General features: G+C 36.9%; 1 protein-coding gene across 5 annotated transcripts in view; it reads right to left on the bottom strand.

Annotated features, from left to right (window-relative positions):
- Positions 1-20180, bottom strand: part of dyrk4 (dual-specificity tyrosine-(Y)-phosphorylation regulated kinase 4) — a 35663-nt gene extending 15483 nt beyond the window's left edge. For 2 of the 5 annotated variants that reach the window (XM_082160156.1, XM_082160161.1), the window contains exons 1-2: positions 20058-20179; positions 19304-19373 (exon numbers count right to left, since the gene is read on the bottom strand). In XM_082160156.1, coding sequence (XP_082016282.1) covers positions 19304-19373; positions 20058-20068 — 81 coding nt within the window. In that variant the 5' untranslated portion in view covers positions 20069-20179. Of the gene's footprint in view, positions 1-8632; positions 9062-19303; positions 19374-20057 lie in introns of those variants that run through there. The other 3 variants (XM_082160155.1, XM_082160159.1, XM_082160163.1) reach the window with 3 other exon arrangements.
- Between the last annotated feature and the right edge of the window lie 1175 nt (positions 20181-21355).

Below are 21355 nucleotides of genomic sequence, written 5' to 3'. Positions count from 1 at the left end.
AACATCTAAATGATTTTCAAAAGGCATGTTCATGAAAAAATTGCCTTTTCATTATTTACTCAATCTCAGTCCATAGAAAACAAAATATGAGATTAGAAAGACATGAGGTTGAGTAAATAATGACAGAATGTTCATTTTTGGGTGAAGCTTTTTAACTACTCCCTTGAGAGAACAAACTAGACTGTCTAAGCAAAGACAGAGATAAATAGACATAGAGACAAAGGTGTGTGAAAGAAGAACACTCTCACCATGGTGGGAGCAGGGGAAAGAGGCCTGATTATGATTAGTGTCTATGTTACATAACACAGAAGCACTCTAATAATCATGGTGAGCTATGGGGATAAACTATTCCTGACGGAGTGCTCGTTCAGCACAATGGAGCTCAGAGAGACATGCACATGACAACTCTTTCCCAGCCCAATCCCCATCAGCCTGTCAGAATCTCTGGTCCATCCCATTCAAGGCTTCTTTATTAAAGAAAATAACAGCTCTGCATGACTGAAACCAGTTATGAAAACGTGTGAGGTAAATACTACCACTCACACATTTACTGTTATGGATGTAGTAATGATTATAAGGTTTATAATCAGCCATTTGAAGTAGAATTTACTCACTTTGGTAAATAAATTCAGTAGCATATGTATTTAATATATGACTATGAAGGCCTTTGCTAGCACAGGCAAATGCTACAGAGAACTGTTTTTTTTGTGTTTTTTTTAAGAGGTGAATGAGGAAACCTTTGATCATCTCAACACTTTGATCCAAAATGTTTGTCTTTGAGAGATTCACCAAAAAATGAAAACTCAGTCATCATCCACTCCCCTTCATGTTGCTCAAAACATGTAGCCTTTTTTCTTTGAACATAAAAGTAGTTAGAAATAGTCCATAAGTATTTCAAGGCTGCTCTGCTAATAACTGCAGCTGTCAAGCTCCAAAAACTACAAAATAGTACCATAAAAAGCAGCCCATATGACTCCAGCACTATATTTCAAGTCTTCTGAAGACATACGATAACTTTGTGAGGGACAAATTGAAATTTAAGTTGTTATGGTACTTTTCTGGTGCTTGACATGCTTTTAAAAAATACAGTACAACAGCTTGTCACAGGAGCAGTACCCTAAAAAGGGCATTTTTAAACCTTATTTACCCCTAGAATGTTAATAAAAACAAGTAGTACATTATTACTCTTAGGCACTAACATGCACCTTTTAGGAGTGCCTTTTAAGGGTACTGCCCCAGTGTACCCAAAAGGCAGGGTTCCTCAAATCCGGTCCTGGAGGGCCCCTGCCCTCCAAAGTTTAGCTCAAACCCTGATCAAACTCAGATTTTCTAGTGATCCTGAAGACCTTGATAAGCTTGCTTAGGTGAGGGTTTGGAGCTAAACTCTGCAGGGCATTGGCCCTCAAGGGCAAGATTTGAGGAACCCTGCCGTAAAGGTTACATTTTTGCACACCTTTCCTCACAGTGCAGCAAACAGCCACTGTAGGCAAAAGAGCATGACAATGACATTGTCATGTCAATGAGCATGACATTTTACAAGGTAATAATTTTTGTGCCTTGTGAAGAAAAATGTCTAATGTGTTTTGAGTGTATTTTTGGGAGAAGCAACCGAAAATTAAACAGTTCACAAAGGGCAGCAAGGTTATGGTTAGGGTTAACCTTTCCAAAAATATATGTAACCCTCCTATATTGGACTTATAAACTAAAGACAAGTGATCACTTTGCATTTGAAATATTTCTATTCTCAGTCATACTGAAGTAAATCAGAGCACAGAATTACAAAGACTGGACTAAAAATCTGGAATGTGAAAAAGCATTTTCCCAAAGGTCTACTGTTATATTTACTGCTACAAATGCACTAAACCTGCTGAATTGCAATTTAGAATTTGCAAATTTGCAGTTACATTTTGCAATCTAGAGTTGTAGGTACACTTATCCATGATTCATTAACAGGGGATGGACATTTTAGGAGACAGCACTTACTGTTGGCAGAACACCGCAAATCTTTACCTCGGGTTGAACTCTCCTGTTCCTGTGACTCTGTCTGGTGCCCCAGCAGTTCTGGAGGATCTCAAAGCCACAGCAAGGTGGTGTGGTCCCTTTTCCACCCATAATGGGGTCTGCCCATGCTGCAGTAACCACAGGCCTCAGTCCCACCACATCATGTCCACATGTCGGTAAAGAAACCCTGAATTTAACCAAAACAACTTCGTCCTTTGATGATCTTCTAGGGCTCCATGGTCCAGACTGAGCAACCCGATGGGATCCTTTCCTTTTAGACTTCTACAGACATGTGCTTGTCCAAAAGACACACAATCTCTGGTTCTAGGAGGATGTGGTCGCACTCATTTCTCTGCACTGGATCTAAGAGTCCATTTCACATGCCATCTCTGCTCGAAGAGATGTGTGTTGTAGGCAGGGATAAATGGGTGGTAACATGGAGTGCACAGGGAGAGGTTGTGACGTGTGGATGAGACTCCACAAGGGAGCCATCCTGAGCCGGAGGCTGAGCAGTGGGGGTTCTCAGTGCCATCTTCCTCTTCCTCAATGGAAAACATCAGGGGAGTGATCCCTGACAGTAGAGCTCCACTCAGGGGCAGCAGAAACGGCTTCTGTTGGGACTATTGGTAACTCCTCCATCCCAGAGGCCGTCTCCTGGAGACAGTCGGATATATTTCCTCCCCTCCGCTGCTTACATTCCCCCAGGACGCTGACAAACAGCAGCGAAGTGCAGAGAGGAAATCTTATCTCCCAGCATGCACACCTAGGCTTTGGTTTCTCCTGCTACAGCACGGAGAGAGTGGGAAAGCTAGCCCTGCCCTTCATAGTGATACCTCCGCCATTTGCCTCCATGGATAATATTTCTGACTGTTTCATCCATGGGGACGTGGGGTCTAATGTGTATACCCACATCTCTCAGCGCCACTTAGGAGAGGACAAATTGGATCTTGTGCACCTGCCATCAACTGAGAATGGGAATGTGTTTACCGGCTTTGTGTTTACATTGTAACTGACATTTGGAAGACCTTAGACATATCACTTAAATCGTGTCACTCAATGGTTATGTAACAGATGTTTCGCCTGCAATCACATGGCCGCTGGGGTTTTTGATGTGAGGTGGATGTGTTACAATCTACTATGACATTACAGGCCTTCTGGAAACAAATTTGTTTTAAAATAGAACAGCCGGGAACTGTTGTTAAATAAATTGACCTCTTCTATCGAATTTCTCCAAAGGTAAAACAGATAAATTTGAATTAGGATCAGCTTTTGCAAAAGATTTTAAACCAATAATACGGGGGTGTCCAATCTTGCTCCTGGAGGGCCACCATCCTGTAAAGTTTAGCTCTAACACACCTGCCTGAAAGTTTTGAGTGATCCTCAAGACTTTGATTAGCTGTTTCCAGTGCTGGAATGTGGCCCTTCAGGAGCAGGATTGGACACCCCTGCATTCACGGTATATATCAGGGGTCACCAATCTTGGTCCTGGTTGCCAACCTTACCTGCAGAGTTTAGCTCCAACTTGGTCCAACACACCTGCCTGGAAGTTTCGATTGATCCTGTTGCCCTTGATTAGCTGGTTCAGGTGTGTTTAATTAAGGTAGGAGATAAACTCTGTAGGGAGGTGGCCCTCCAGGAACAAGATTGGACACTCCTAGTTGTGAACACAGTTGGGAAATATGTTCATATTTTAAAGTATATAGAAAATTCACCCAGACTGTAAAATATTTAGTTCCAAGTTCTTATTCTAGAGGAATGTTATGGCAGTAAAAGAACTGAAGAATAGAAGCAATTCCTGTGAACTGAAGAAAGACTATACTGTAATAAGAAATTATTTTGGCTATATAGTCATGGAAGCAAAAGAGTGATTTTGACTTACTGTGGCCAAAAAAAAGTACATCTAAGCCACTCTTACAAAATCATGAATATTGGCACATAAGATAATCAAATAGGTTTAAAAATCCAGTGGCTTCACCAAATGATGCTAGACCTTTTCTAGCCTTGCTATTTCTGGCTCATCTAATGCTACTTATATTGTGCAAACTTTTTGTGGTTACTAAAGTCCTATTCGGACGGGATTAACTTGACAAGGGTAGATGGAATAATGTAATTTTACCACAGGACATCTGTAATAATAACGGCCAATTCGCATGGGATAAGATATCTCAGTAAAACTAGCAGAAATGGGAGGGGTAACTCGATTTACGCACCGCTGTCACCCTCCTGTTGTCATGTGTGTATTACATTACTTCCTGATATCACGTGCGCAAACATTTAACCTATATTTATATATATATAACAGTTATGTCTGGTTGAACGATGTATTAATTAACTTCAGATTGGATTATGTTGATAATAGGCACTTACCAAACTAAAAGATGTTTTGTGCCTCTAACAAGTGCTTTCAATCTTCTTTTTGATCTAAATGGTTTGTGGAAAGCACTGGGATTTTGCCACAGACTTGTCCCAGCGCCTAGAACGCAACTGAATGCTTTTTCAAGCGCCTCCATACTTGAAAAACTGCGGAAAACTACTTATAAACTAATTTAGGAAATTACAGAATATTTACGTACATTTTTACAGCTGGTCTATTCGCACGGGATTAGAATTACCTGAGGTAATTTTTCTGGACCTTTTTACAGAAGGTAAAAGTCGCCGTAATCTTTACTGACATTGTCTGTAATGATTACTGAGATGGCACATTCGGACGGGACTAAAATCACAGAGAAGCTCTGGTAATAATTACTTTACCCCACCTTTCCATGTTAAACTAGTCCCATCCAAATAGGGCTTAAATCAGTATCACCAATGATATTACAAATGTTTAACAATGTAAATTCATAAATGCAACAGACTGATGGCTAATGACCTAGCTGGCAGATGTGCAATTTAAGCATATGTCGATCAAGAAGTTGATACAAGTCGTTCAAGTGAGAAAAGGGTCATCCAATAGCAGGTGTTGTAGAGTAAGGGATTAACCACATGTGACACGTTTAGGAAGCCAAAAGATAAAGTAGAGGTAAAGTCTTCACCTTTGCTAAGACGTTATTTCTGCACATGACCACATATATGTGCGCCTTATCGAGACTACAGATGGCAGTCTATTTTAACCGGTTAAGTATGTTGACGACCAATTTAAGCCTGCACTTGCCCTAATAAAATTAAACGGTATAAGCAGTATGTATCTGACAAATAGTCAGTTAAATTCACCTAGTGTAGCACTGTCATTTTTAATAATATTACATAGAAAAAGCTAAATATTTAGGGAGATCTTAAGGAAGCCATGTATATATCTAATTTGGTTGGCTTATGAGACACACCTTTGAAAGACTATTTTTAACTATTTAAAAAAAACACAACACTCAGCAAGACGATCAAAAAACAGCATAAGCATTGGCACAAAGTCCAAAGATGTCAGCCTGAATATAGCCGCAACAGCGCTCCAGTGAAGATGCATTTAAAGGCACAAATTTTGTGGGAGGGATTTGCCATGCAAACCGTCTAAAGGCCCGTTAACACTAAGTACGATAACTATATCGATACAGATATAGGCGTTCTAAATTTAAAAGGATAGCAGAGTCCACACCACAACTATAACGGAAACTGCACAGAGAAACAATATTGTTGGAATCACTTTCAAAACTATTTTTTTCCTACTAATGAATGATAAAAAACATTGACAGCCAATCAGAATCCATCCTGCCTTAAAGAGCGGACAGATGACCTACATTGTGCACTTATAGTAAACAGAACATTATCGTCCATTGGTGTGGATACTAAAATAGTCATCGTTAGTTTTCTTTATAGTTATAGTATTAGCTTAGGCTTTCAGCATGCTAATTAAATCATTCTGTCACTAAAAGTAACTTGGTACACTTATATTCTATGTTCAAAAAAACTTGTGCTTATCAAGTTCCTAAATGTCTGTGCAAAACTTACGGCCAAGTTGCTGAGGGATGTTGTCTTGCCAGGGCATTGCTCTGTGGTTGCTAATCTGGAGTATTTTTTAGCATGTTGCTATGCGTTTGCCAGGGTGTTCTGGGTGTTTGCTTACCCCTATGTCCCTATGATATTTGAGAAATGTCTTAGATCTCTCCTTTAGTGCAAGTCTATGGGACTTTTCACTTGTTTTATCATCTACCAGGCAAAAATACTATACCTATAAAAGTAATAACACACCTTTTGCTGTATCATTCACATCCGCTGCACTAACACCCAGGACAAGTTGCATGCTAAAACCTTGTCTTTAGGATTATGGGGTTTATTCTAAACCTTAGCAAGCACCATTGATGGAAATAAATGAATGAATAAGAACAACACTCCAATCTCTCACGAATACAGTTGGCATTTACTGATGCTAGAGATATACAGATGTCTATGTTCAACAGTAGAGTATAGTGCAATGAGTGGGCTGAGAGACAGACTGACAATGCCCCACTCACTTATGCCAGCATAAGCAGCATGAGTAACATTATCTATCAAGGTCAGCTGTCTGGGCCAGGCCTCACATGGGCTAATCCTTATCACACACACAAATACACAAACCCATATGCAGACACACATGGGACAGGATGGCAATGATAACATTCAACATCATGTTTAAATTAAAATTTCAGCTGACATCTAATTACTCTGAGAAGCTTTGCTTTTGTTACTAGGGATTTCATTTTTGCTTTGACCTAGACTTTAAACGTGAAACGGTGAATCCAAACACAGATGCCCCGTGGGCTGTCTAGGCCAAGGATTGAGTCACAATGACCCCACTTTTGTCAAGGAAGCTACTTTTAAATTTCAAGCTACTTTAAACTACAAGCTTGTACTTAACTTTTTTAAGTTACTAACATTGAAGATCTTAAAGGTATTACAAGTAAATGGGTAGTATAGTAATCACACTAATTAACAAGTTTTAAGTATAGGCCTACACAAAACTTGATTTATAGACCTTTATTAGTGATCACTTTACATATTATTTGAGTCAGTCTTGTTGATTCAGTAGCCACTCTCACAGATTTATTCAGGGAGTTAATCCAGTAAAAGTTTCAAGAGTCTGATACTGAGTTCGTAATTTTTTGAAATTTTTTTTTTGATTCTTTAAAAGAACTGACTTGAAAAGAGTAATTTCTTTATGAATTGAACTACACTAGTCGCAATGCATACATTTTTGTTTTTGCGTGCAGTCATCGCTGACAAAAACTCAAGATGTGTTTTCTTTGCTATTTTGCACAACAGTCCCTTTGAAAAAACTGAATTTTTAAATATTTAGAATGCAAGCTAATCATGTAAAAATATAATTTAAATAGTTGAGCAACCCGTGACCTGTAGAGGATAAAGCGGTTTGACGAGCATCTTTTTACATGAGGCTTCTGATAGTTTTCTGCAATGAAAAGTTATGTAGTTGTTTAGTGTATTTGTTATATATTTTATAGATATTGAAGGGGTGTGCTGAGCGTTGAATGTGGTTTTCTGTCCTCTGTTTGAAACTAATGCAACTAATTCAAATTTTCAGCTGTCAGTCATCTTGAAATTGATCTTGAGTGTTAAATCAAAATATGCAGATTCATTTCAAGGCTATGACACAGCCTTGAAGACATTCCCCATTACCAAAGGAGGAGGAATCTGATATCAACATTTACAGGAACAACACTCACATTTGGCCGACACGCTTTATTTTACAGTGTCAGTATTACATGTAGTTTACTACAGTAATAACTATAAATTATGCATAATCACATACAACTAACCCTAAACCAAACCAAACCTTAATCATAACCCTATAGAAAGTAGTTACTTAATTTGTGTAAAATTGTAATAAAAAAAGTTTTAATAAAAAAATATTATGTATAAAAAAAGTGTAACAAAGACACCTTAAAAAAAGTGTAACCGCACTTTATTTTACAGTCCTGTTTCCATGTACATACTATGTACTTGTTATAGTAATTGCAATAACTGGGTAATAACTAGGTACTAACCCTGAACCTACTCCTAAACCTAACCTTAACCCATACTTTATATTACCAGTATTTTCTTAGGAAAGCACAGTACACTGTAAGTACACATAAGTGCATGCACTTTAAAATAAAGTGCAAGCATAATTTCTACAGTCTGCAGGTAAAGATGATTATCTTACAGGATTATGGGCATCAGTTAAATAAGCTCAAGAGACTATAGTTCCCTCAGTGCTCTCTGGTTGCCTGGTGAAGGGAGAAACCTCAAACCATAGAAACACCAAGCAAGGGACTATCTTGTTATTGCAAAAAGAATATCCCCCATGGTTTACCTAGGTTAGCTTAAACTGAATTACAAACGCATGAAATCAATACAACCCCCTTTCTTTAATAAATTCAATAAATGCCACTCAGTTTGGTGTGGCATTAGTATCCAAATATTTTGGGGCAACATTGTGGACTGCTCAGCGCTAAAGTGTACAACCCATGGGATAGACACACACTTTCACTCTTAATGCATAATAACGCTCTTTTCTTGTCCGTGATCTAAGACAGTTTAATGAATGACATATCATTATGTCTCAAGTTAAAAATTCACAACCCCAATCTGACACCACAGCATCACATACCTGCTCATTATATATAGCGTTCTTCCATATCTTTTATCATCCTGTTCAACGTCTTACCTTCTCTCCTATGTTTTCTCCTTCCCCTCTTTCTGATTCTGCCCTCGGGCCCATTTCTACTTCAGGCAAGGTAAGAGTAGAGCGTTCGGATGAATCCAGGGAGCAAATTAATTAAGAAATCCAGTTCTAGTATGGACAGCAGCTACAGCGTGGGCTACAAATGGCGCTGTTTGGGTGCTGTGACGCTTCAGCCAGTGAGCCTGCCGTCTAGTGCTGACATGTTTGGCCCGGACAGGGAAGCAACCTGACGAAAAGGCATTGAGTGATGGAAGCAGATGCAGTCAAGCCACCACGCGCTCATCTGATGCCATCCGCCAGGTTCGGTTGTATTGCACTCGCATTCTTGTGCTCTTCAGAAACACACTGCATGTCAGTGTCACGTTCAGGTAAACATAGAGGTTATTTTATTGTAGACGAATTACTTTATTGGCATGTACGTATAATAGCGGTGTTTTAATATGCTGCATGGGTTTTTTTGTTGTTGAAGTATTATGATTTTATATGTACACATTTTATGTGATAATACGATTAATTAATGAAAGGATTTTTGAAAGATTGTGTTATTACAGACACTAGGCCTATACGGTGGTGCATTGTGGGTGTTTAAAGATATATCTGTTTACTAACCACTTTCTGTGCCACTTGACCATTGGCGACCAAAGGAGTTTTCTGTCACACAAGTAAGCTGAGAACTGTTATGTCACTGTCTGTGCATCCTTAACACAATCATACAGTACACACTCGGACACACACGTAACAACATCAGTCAGAAGGCAAGGTGATCTTCCTTTGTAACAGACACAACACAGAATCTAAGCCTGCACACAAGTGGGCATTTCACTCAAAAGCAGATGAATGCAAGTTTGCAGTTAAGTGTTGAGATGAGGGGTTTAAGTGAACTAAATTTTTTGAGAAGTCCAGCATATTTCACCAGACAATTAAGTTATTACATCTTGACTGAACATTACAAGGTCAAATTTTTTTTGTAAAATGAAACATGCACAGATGAATTGTTCTCCATAAGATCTATATTAAAGGGTAACTCTCGCCAAAATGCAACCTAGGGTCTTTTTGTTAATCTACCCGAGGCAAACTTTCTTTTAAAAGTATAAGAATGGAAACGCCACTTTTAAGTTTGACCGTATTTTCGTTTTTCGGTCAAATTGCCTTTTGAATGGGAGTGCATGGGGCACTTCTATGATAGCATCTAAAATCGCTATTTTTAAATGACCTCAAAATGCCGGCGGACACAGCTACAGTGAGTTGTTCAAAATCTTTCTTTTTTAGCAAACTCTGTGTACACAAACAATGTTCTCAATGCTCAAGTTTATGTGTAGAGCCCCTGGTGATACTTTGAGCAAAGTTTCATGTTGTGTCGAGCCTTCTTAGTGTTTTAAAAATAGCGATTTTTGATGCTATCATAGAAGTGCCCCATGCACTCCCATTCAAAAGGCAATATGACCGAAAAGGAAAATACGGTCAAACTTAAAAGTGCCGTTTCCATTCTAATTATGCTTTTAAATGAAAGTTCGCCTTGGGTAGATTAACAAAAAGACCCTAGGTTGCATTTTGGCGAGAGATGCCCTTTAAGTAAAAAATATTGATATACACTTATTTAAAATATTGCTGTTCAATAACTCAGTTGTTGACTTGCTCTGACATTTTGGCAAATTGGTATCGAATTTGTCTGACCTCAATCAAGCATTTTTGTACAATCTACTTAAAGAGATAGTTCACCCAAAAATTAAAATTCTGTCATAATTTTTCGACTCAAAAGAAGGATTCGTTAATGAATCAGACATTGCTATAGGCAACTAAAACTTGTGAATTTCCCCCCAAAAAACTAGAGGTTCTGTTTAGCACCAAAAAACCTGAATCAAGTGCTGTTTGGAACCATTTTTAATGTGGTTTTAAAAACACAATCCTTTTTAAAACCACATTAGATCATCACCATTCACTTGATGACATAACTAATCCAACCTTTCACTATTTCAGCACAGCATCTCATCAAGCAAGCTCCCCTTTGTAACACTTTCAGGTGTGCGATATCCCAGTGGTACATCACATGGAAACACACACCTCTACGACGGCTTATCATAGTGACACATCTCAAGATTTAATCACACGATTAATCAGCACTGTTGGTGTGACAACGGCTCCATCACCAGTGTAGTAGAACAGGTGATCCTATTATATCATAATCACCATCCTATGATGATGTAACTCCAATATTTGTTTATAAACAAACATCTCTGATAAACATAATGAGATGGATTAGATGAGGCATTTCCATGAATAAAGAACTGGTAACAGCCTATTATGTAACAACATTCCTTGTTTTATATATTGTTTGACAGCGCAATTGTATTTGTTGTGTGCTTCTGTAATTGTAGAGTTTGAGTGCGTCAACACAAGTGAAGTTTACTCTAACAAACATACAGCCTCATTAAGCGACTCTTGAGTCAGTAAATCCCCTACAAATCCAATTATGCCTTGTTAGGGTGAAGATGCAACCCAGCTGTCCAGAGCTTGTGTTAGCCCACTGAAACAATGGATTAGATAAAAGACACACTGGTCACAGACAGGGCAACATACACTGTAGAAACAAACCCATAGAATCTACTCAATTAACCCATTCAGACCCTGCGTCCATTACAATGGACATCACATGTCAACCCCCCTTTTTTTTACTTCTGGAGCATTTCACCTAGTTTAAAGCCTGCAGTCCATTAGATTGGACGCTTGTCATCCAATCAAATGGCAGTAAAGCTCTGCATGTAGTAATTATAAAAAAAAACACTACTTTGAAGAGAAGCATGTCAGCACTTCACTCCAAACACAGAAGCAAGCAACATTTTCTATGGTTTTATTTAAATTTTTTTATATGTTTGTCAGTATTTCATAGTTTGTATGTAAAATAGAAAGATTGAACTTATTAATTAAAGTTAAAAATCGATTGTAGAATTTCAAATTTTAAATCAGGATTTTTTCAAATGTGTCTGTCCATTAGAATGGACAGTGGGTTCAAAAGCCTGTTACTGAAATCACATTCCAGTAATTGAAGTCCAGTAATGCTGATTGAAATTTCTTATATAAAAAATCTATATCACAGTACCGATACATTTTTAAAACTTTTTCATATCCAGAATATATAGTTCTTGAAGTGCTTGAACATATAGCTGATGGAAGTATCTCAGATGTTGACTTTATGTGGAGTGATGATGAGGAAGATGGAGATGTAAGAAAAATATCCGTATTTAAAACTTTATAAAGTAAAATGACTAGCTTCCGGCGAAACTGTACAAAACATACAGATTTGACATAAATCTAAAGCGTAACTTGAAAATGAATTATTTTTCTTACACAAACGCATCGCTTCGCTTCAGAAGGCCTTTATTTACCCCCAAGAGCCGCATGGAGCACTTTTATCATGGATGGATGCACGTTTATGGACTTTCAAAACAGAAACAACCATTCACTGCCATTATAAAGCTTGGAAGCCAGGACATTTTTTAATATAACTCAGATTGTATTCGTCTGAAAGAAGAACGATGTCATACACACCTAGGATGGCTTGAGGGTGAGTAAATCATGGGCCAATTTAAATTTTTGGATTTAAACCTTTATAGGTATAGTACACCCAAAAATTATATTTGTCATCACTTACTCATCCTTATGTTGTTCCAAATCTGTATGAGTTTCTTTATTCGGCTGAACACAAAAGAAGATATTTTGAAGAATGTCGGTAACTAGACAGTTGACAGTATAGCCATTGATTTCCATATTTTTTCCTACTATAGCCTATATTTCCTAATAACTACATATTATATTTATTATGATATAATATTATAATTATTAGTAATTATTTTGAAAATTATAATAATATTTATCAGTAATGTATCGATATAGATATTACAGTACAATACCGTATAATTACTGTAGTTACAGCAAAAGCAGATCAAATGACGAAATACAGTACAAATAGTTTACAGTACTGATCTTGTGTACTGTAAAGTGAATTACAGTACAGTTACTGGAAATCGAAATACATGCATCATGCATGGCAACCGTGCTGCCAGTAATGTACTGTAGAAATACAAGAAAATCGTTAACAGAGAAATTGTTTCAAAGATGCACACAGTAAATTACTCTAACGTGAATGCGTTGATTGATTCCTAGGTTTATTTTGTTATGAATAAACAAATGTGCGATCTATAAAGCAAAAACCTTACAATTAAAGTTGAAATGTTGTAATGTTCAAGTTTTTGATCTAAAAAAAGAAAGATGCGCAAAGAAAATGACTCTAACATGACCATATTGATTGATTCTAAGATATTTAGTTTGATACAAACAATGTGCAATCTGTAAAACAAAAGCCTCAAAATTAAAGTTGAAATGATATACTGTTGAAAAGTTTTTGACCTTGAGAAAAAGCTTTAAGTATATACTAACAATTTTTATGTTTATTATTTAATTTTATGTTGGTACATTTTTGTGAAGTACACCTGTTTTGACCTGACGTCCATTGAAATGGACAAAAAAAATTACAATTAAAGCCAAACATTTTTTTTTTTTTTTTTTTGGTCTCATTTATAGAAGCCTCATGAGCTGGGAAAATGTACTTTTATATTTTTCAGAAACTTAAAACATAATTCAGGTCTGAAGGGGTTAAATAACAATTTGTACTCAATTTGTTTTAGAAGATTTCATCCCATGTGATTCTTGAACAAATCATTCTTTCAAGCCAGTAACTGGAATCGAACTGAACTGAACTTTAGTTTTGATGATGCAAGATGCACATCTGAAGTAGCTGAACGCTTTTTGAGCAACACATCACAATAAACATGTCCAAAAAATTTAACGAATCAAACCTACAGGCAAAGTTGAAAGTCAGCTTTTCAATCATGTCTGTTTTTTGTTGGTTCTTTATGATTTTGTACAGATTCTTTAGTTCAACAATCCATATGGTTCATTCGGTGCTGCGCAAGCACGTGCTACTTCGGATGTGTGACTCTCCTTAGCCAGCCCTTTGCAAAGCATTCTGGGAGCTAAAAAATCCACTGCCCAGTTTCAGTTAATGCTCCAAAAATAATTTGGGGAGTCAAACTCAGTTCCTGGGGGGCCAATGTCTTGCAGATTTTAGCTCAAACCCCAAATTAAACACACCTAAACAAGCTGATCAAGGTCTTCAGGATTATTAGGAATTTCCAGGCAGGTGTTTTGGAGCTGGTTGGAGCTAAACACTCCAGGACAGTGTGTTTAGCAAAATGTTTAGCAATTGTGTTGCTTTAACTCATTTTATAATTCAAATTAACAAGCATCAAAAATATATTTTTTACAGCTTAAGCTGCATGCTGTACTGTTACAACCCTTCATATGCAAAAACATCACCGCAGACAGGTGGACAAAAGAAAAGATAGGCTGTTGGCATGCTGTCCACATGGCTAGGGATGATCCAGAGGGCACCGGTAGATGCCAAAGAAATTCATTTATAATCTGCCAGTCAATTATTCAGAGAGGCCGATACTAATACAATATGTTGGCTTGGAAAGAGAGGGGAAGCTTAAGAAATGGTGTCCTATTTTGTATTTATGCTGACTGTTAAAGACAGATATGGTGCTTACACACTTAAATATGCTAGCATGAGTGTGTAAACACTGGCTGGTCTTGTCATGTAAATCAGGTGCGTAGGGTGAAACCCGCTGCTCTCTGACACATCGAGGTGAATTGCCTGGTTTAATTTGGAGTATCCAGTATCATCAGGAGCGCTGCAAGCTCCCATAAGAAACATTATCGGGTAAGGAGTTCATCTCGATAATGGCTATATCATCAACGCACACTCGGTTGGAGGTCTAGGGCCTGCCAACACTTAGTTTATCAGACACCAAATCCAGTTGAGTCAACATATTCCATTTGAGACTAAAAAAGCATTTGAGATTGATATCTCAACAACAACCTGACTGTTTTGAATTCACTGCTTATTAGCATAAAATGTTAGCATAGCATTGAAAATGAAGTATGTATAGTTTCTGTGTCACTAGCAGCACTAAATAGAATTGCAAGCCGTCTGTTACTGAACTGTTTTCTGGAGATATATAGCTAACTTTAAATTACTGGAGACTAAAGCTCAGGGCTGGTAACTGGAAGATTGCTGGTTTGAAGGACATAAAGCACAATTGAGTCATGATCTATTACATTTGTGCCCTTAAGCAAGGCACTTAACCACAAAGTTCTCCAGCGGGATTGTAAGGGTATAAGGTTAGGCTGGTTAGCATGATCCAGTAAGCCCCTGCTGATAGACCTTAATGGCATTCCAGTGCGCTACTTTTCGGGTTTTTTTCTTTGTAAACATGCGCTAGACGGACGTGTTTGACCATTGCGCTTAAGTCTTGACTTTTGTAGTGTCTCGTGCAGGACACTTGAGTTCTAAAAATATGATGCTCAAGTTCAAAGTAGGTCAACTTTTAAAAAACACATTTCTAGACCTTACTTTTTAAAATGTCTTTGCCCTCCATCTTGTGTTTTTGCATTCCATTGCACTTATTTTCCATCGTTTTTCTATGTAAATAAATATGCAATAGACGGACGTATTTGACGTGTCTTGCACATCCCGTGTTAAAAAAACGCGGAACTCAAGTGAAAAGTAGTTTAGCTTTTAAAAATCACATCTTGGGGCCTTGCTTTTTTCCATCCCACTGCCCTGCAACTAAAGATTTGCATTACACTGCTCTCATTTCATTTCACTGCCCTTTCACTCCCAAAAAAAAAAAAAAAGTAATCCTTTTTCAAGATTTACGCTTTTCAATTAATAGTAAAATTCATCAAATTGAATTGAATAATCCTTACATTTTATTCATAATATGAATTAAGAATTTTAAATGAGTAAAAAATTATAATAATTAAATTCTGTTATAATTTACTCAAGGTTGTTCCAAACCTGTATGAGTTTCTTTCTTCTGTTGAACATAAAAGAAGATATTTTGAAGAATGTTGGTAACCAGACAGTTGATAACCATTGACTTCCATAGTATTTTTTTCCTACAATGGAAGTCAAAGGCTACTGTCAACTGTCTGGTTACCAACATTCTTCAAAATATCTTCTTTAAGATTTATAAAAAAAAATTAAGCTCTCTTTTTTTTTTTTTACTCTTTTTTTTTTTTAATTCAGAATATAAATATGTGGATTATTCAATTCAATTTGATACAATTTTACTATTAACTGAAATGCGTAAATCTTGAAAAAAAGGCTTAATTGAGTGTATGTCTCTCGTTTATAAATGCAAAAACGTATTCTGTGTGAATGGTCTCAGAAGCATCTTTCTCCATTGTAGGCTACTTAAAATTAGCCCTGCATTTGATTAAATAATGTTTTGCAAGCAACATATAAATCATTAAATTATAGCAGATGTTTTAGAAGTTTTATGGATGCCTTTTGAAATCGTTTGCTGCCTTACATCTTGGATAGTTGCTATTAAAAGGATTGAGCCAATATGCATTTGTGCTGACTATGCTGTTTAATATTCGCATACAGTCATAAAAAGTCTTTAAACCTAATCTTAACAAAACATATACAATTGCAAAAAAACTGCTTTTCACACAGTCTTTTATTAATAGCTTGCCATAAATCTTCCCAAGCTTAAATTAGAAAATATGTAGCAGTAAGTACAGATGGACGGTATGTTCCACGCACAAACTGGAGCTAATGATAGTACAGTGCCATGTCCAGATGGGCCACATTCAGTGAATCTCTCCTGCAGTCAAAGGAATGGTGGGAACGCAACACCTCCACTAAAATAATTGAAACCAGCACCAGTCCACAGTTCCAAAGTAATACATTCAGTAGCACATTCAGTGCAACAGCTGTTTCCATGGCAGTGTGACTTGTTGAGCAGAAGTGGGCTCTTTCTCAGAGACTCGCCTCAAGGTCTTTACTGCCTCTCACTCTTATTGAAACAAGCTTTTTCAGAAAACAAATGGTCTAGTTTTTCTGCCAGCTGCCGTATTAAAGGGATGCGCTGTGAGAATCTTGTGCAGAAGTAAAGCACAGATGCAAAAAGATTGAACTAAAAAAATAAAAAATAAAAAAGTCTAACACTAAATCCATGACTAATCTTAAGCAAATCCTCACGCTATTCTACAAACAAAGAAAGCAACAGTCACTCAAGACAAGAATATCTTCAAAAAGTCATTGATTTCACATTTCAGGTTGAATCCTGGGCTCATGATTTCTGCAGTCTATAGTGTATTTTACATTAAAGGAATAGTTCTTCCAATCAATCAATCAATCAATCAATCAATCAATCAATCAATCAAAATTATCGCCATTTATGCTGTCACTTGTTGGTGTAATAAAGTACACAAAGGAGTGGAGAAACAAAAACAGCCTTTAATAAATTCAAAACAGAAAACTCCCAGGAGAATAACTTAACGCAACCACATTAACATTGACGATGGAAACAGGGAAAACCAAACTAAGGGTACGTTTACACGAGAACGATATGCTTAGTTAAAACTGAGAAGTTTTTCTCCACGTACAGAGGAAACCATTGTCAAAACGATGCCCATTCACACGGATCCGTGAAAACGACTAAAAAAAAACGCTGTATTCTGCTGCCAGGCCTTTAGATGGCGATGAAACACTATAGACTGAACACGTAATACGCATGTGCATGACATCATCGTTTTCACAGATTCACGTTTTTGTTGATTACACGAAGACCGTTTTCAAAAACTTGCACTTTGAAACCCGTTTTTAGAAAGGTTGCGTTTTCAGGCACCCAAAACGCAGTTGTCGTGTAAATGAACGGCCAAAACGGCATAAAAAGTCTTCCGTTTTTAGTTGAAAATGGTTTCGTGTAAACAGCCAATAAGACCAGGGGCGTGTCTAGAGGGGGGGCACGGGGTGGCACCGGCCCCCCCTGGAATATGACTGGCCCCCCCTGGTGCCCCCCCTCCAATCTCATTGGGTTAGATTTATTGTCAACCTGAAAATGCCCACCGCACCACTGGACCAGAGCGCTGTCAATCACTGTTTGATTTGAGACTCGCGCGAACGCGAAGAAGAAGCGAGCACAGTTGGGCGTTTTTAAAACCGGAGGAAAGAGACACCACGGCACCCACCACACCATTGGACCAGAGCGCTGTCAATCACTGCTTGATTTGAGACTCGCGCGAAGAGAAAGCAAGCACAGTTGCGCGTTTTGAAAACAGGAGGAGCGATACCCCACGACACGTCAGTGTTTACGGTATGTAGCCTACATGTATGATGAGCGACTGAGTGACCTGGGAGTGCTCAGTGTAGAGTCACGGAGAGCCAAGTCCCTGGACATGGATGAGTTTATCAGACTATTTGGTAGCCAGCACAAAAAAACGCAGGATACAGCTGTTCTGAGGCAGAGCAGAGCATAACACATGTGATGGTGCAGTTAACCCACAGGAACAGGCACATTTCATGCTGAGAATGTTTACACACACACACACATTTAATTTTTGTGTTGAAAATAAAGTAATGCAAAAAGTAAAGTAAATAAAATAATGTTAAATTACTAAATAATGTCTGTGTGATTTTTATTTATTATTTATTGGAACAGAACCGTGTTATCTAATCCATGCAAAACACACACATTTTATACCATCTATATTAGAGCACTTGGCATTGCACAAGACTTTGGAAATCGTGCTTAATATTTTCTAAACCAGTATTTATTTTCAGTAGAATTTTCTGATTGGCCCCCCCTGACTGATTCTTGGTCCCCCCTGTGCCCCCCCATTTATAAAATCCTGGAATCGCCCCTGAATAAGACAAACTAAACATAATTGTGACATATACACCCTCATGTCATTCCAAACCTGTTTAACTTTGTTTTTCCATAAAAGATGTTCTTTCTTCCATGGAACACAAAAGATGTTTAACAGGATGTTCATGCTCTCTTTGGATATAAAGAAAGTGAATGGTGACAAGGGGCTGTCAAGCTCAAAAAAAAAAGAAAAACCTTAATTAAAGTTATATAATAACCTAGGATATTATTATAATATCCTATATTTTTGGTTTAGAAAAGAGCAGCGTGAACATTCTGCTAAACATCTTTTGTATTCCATTCCAGACAGAAAATCATACAGATTTGGAATGACATTTTAATGATGTAAATGATTAAAAAACTGTCTTTTTTTTCTGATAAACTACCACTTTAAAAACATGCAGTGCTGAATCTGGAAACAGGAGGACATTATTCGCTCTATAGCAGAACAGGTCAGCCATTAGGCAAAATGCCACCAGTGTTCCTGTTTTACAGGCACATTGCAATAATCAGAGGACAAATGTCACCAACCTGTCATCCATTAAAAAAAAACTAATAGCAGTATTTTCAAAATAGATGCACGGGTAGATGTAGTATGTCAGCAGAAACAGGCACCCAGTTTCATAACATCATGTTGTAATTGCTTTATGGGTTTACCTTTGCATCAATGTTGTGGTATTGGCCAGACCCTGTATACCCAATATTGGGTACCTATGTGAATTTTTCCATCTGCCATTGGTCCAACAAACAGATAGTTCTGCCATTTTCTGAAGTTAAAGCCATTATGAACATTTTAATAGAGGTTTGTTTATATGCACATTTGCTGCATGATGTTATGAGTCATCCCTTTGAACAATGTATTAAATTCACCTACCTTTTTCACCAAAGGAAGGCTAATGCTCTTCTCCTTTATGAGGGTTTCTAGTTTCTTCCTTGAGGCTTTTCTGTTCAAAGAAAAAATGATCTATGTTTTAGGAAATGCTACTCTGAAACAAATGGTGCAGTTCAATTTCTTTTCACTCAGCAATTAACACATTGATTTAAACGTGTAATTTTGAAGTAAAAAAGACTGAAAAGTATTTTCTTGTAAAACTCCAAATATCTTTGTTTTATTTTATTGATTCAAATGTCTTTCATTTTACAGTGTAGGCCAGGCCTACATGTAATATAAAAACTGTATTCATATAGAAAAACTATATAGAAAAATATTCACAACACTCATTTATATAGGATATAGAATTATGTGCAGTTTAATGCCCAGTGTATCATTCAGTCTAATGATATAATATATACACATATATATATATATATATATATATATATATATATATATATATATATATATATATATATATATATATATATATATATATATATATATGAATAGTGCCGGAAGCTGCGAGCTAGTGACCCCAGCTGGTTAAAAAAGGTAACGTATTTCATATAGCCTATTTATTTTCTCTTCAGATTTGTCCTCTATTCACTCTTTGTAGCATCATAAGCATTAACATATTTTTGCAGATGTCATAAATCTTTGAAAAATTTATAGGCTAACTTGCACAACTTCATGCAACTATAGGCTTTACAACAAACTAGAAACGTCGTTGTCTACTACTAACGTTACTTACTTTTTGTCCATAGTCAGATGCCCTCATTTAAAATGGTCTACGGAAATTCATACATTTCTGTCCATCTTCTTCACATCGAGTAGCCAATATTTGATGGATTATTAGTGAACTGTAGTAAACGGCAGCGCGCAGAGTGAAACTGATGAGGGCGGCAGGCAGGTGGCGCGCCTCCCACGCGCGTGTTCCCTCTCGTTGCAGTGGCCGCCGTAACCATGGTGACAACGTTACAACGCAGAGATTATACAACGTGAAATACGATTGAAAGTTTTGTTTTTCCGTTTAAATGGAAGTAAAGCCACAGTTGGATGTTGCTTCAACTTTGGCCACTTTAGATGTGTGTTTTTTTATTATTATTAAAACTAAAAAGAAAAAGATTTAATCTTTTTAATCTTTTATGATATTGTTTTACCCTAAGCATATCCAAAATAATAAATAATTATATATAAATATGAATATGTGTATGATTTAAACATGAATGCAATAAACCATTTCAATATTTATCACGTGAAAATGATTTATAGGCTATACATTTTTTTTATGACTGTCCCTTTCATCACAACCAACAACGCCACAAAGAAAAATTCTCGAAAGTTGTTTACAACAGTGTTAATGAAAAGCTTTAGAACTATTTTTTTTTAAAACATGTTAAGAAAACAATGAAAAATATTTACTGCATGCAATTTTGTCAAGATTTGCAAAAAGTGTGAAAATATTATGTTAATATTATTGTTGTATACTTTAATTTTTATTTTATTTTTATTTATTTTTTTACTATTTATACTATTTAGGCTATGACACATAAAGTCAGCCATTTTTCTCCAAAAATACTTAAAATATAATTTCCATCACAGAATGCCCTTAAACAAATCAAATGAGATGTGGTGACAAATGTTCGTGATTTTCAGAAAAGCTGACAAAATGACAGAATTCTTCTGTGATGCCTCTATGTGCTGGTTTTATACCAGTAAAATATTGATTATAATAGCAAGAACACCATGCAATTACATTACATTACACTACGTATCAATTTTCTTTCAGTTCCATTTAGTCAAGCAGGCTTTATTGAAACTCAGGCCACATGATTATGCGATGATGTCTTAATTTTTCCTCATGACTAAGTGAAAAGAGACAGTGCCGTGTGTGATTTATAGGCTTCAAGAGACAAAGAGCTCAACAAATTTGTCACTCTACCTGTAACTGATACAGCATGCATCTTTAATAGAGGTCTTGTCTATATAACAGAGGACAAATCCTGTATTCACACCTCATGCTTCTGTTCAATGGCAACAGTGTCCCAT

Source organism: Leuciscus leuciscus, assembly GCF_965113295.1.
Source record: "Leuciscus leuciscus genome assembly, chromosome: 25".
Classification (NCBI taxonomy): domain Eukaryota; kingdom Metazoa; phylum Chordata; class Actinopteri; order Cypriniformes; family Leuciscidae; genus Leuciscus; species Leuciscus leuciscus.
This window is presented reverse-complemented; position numbering and strand designations above follow the sequence as displayed.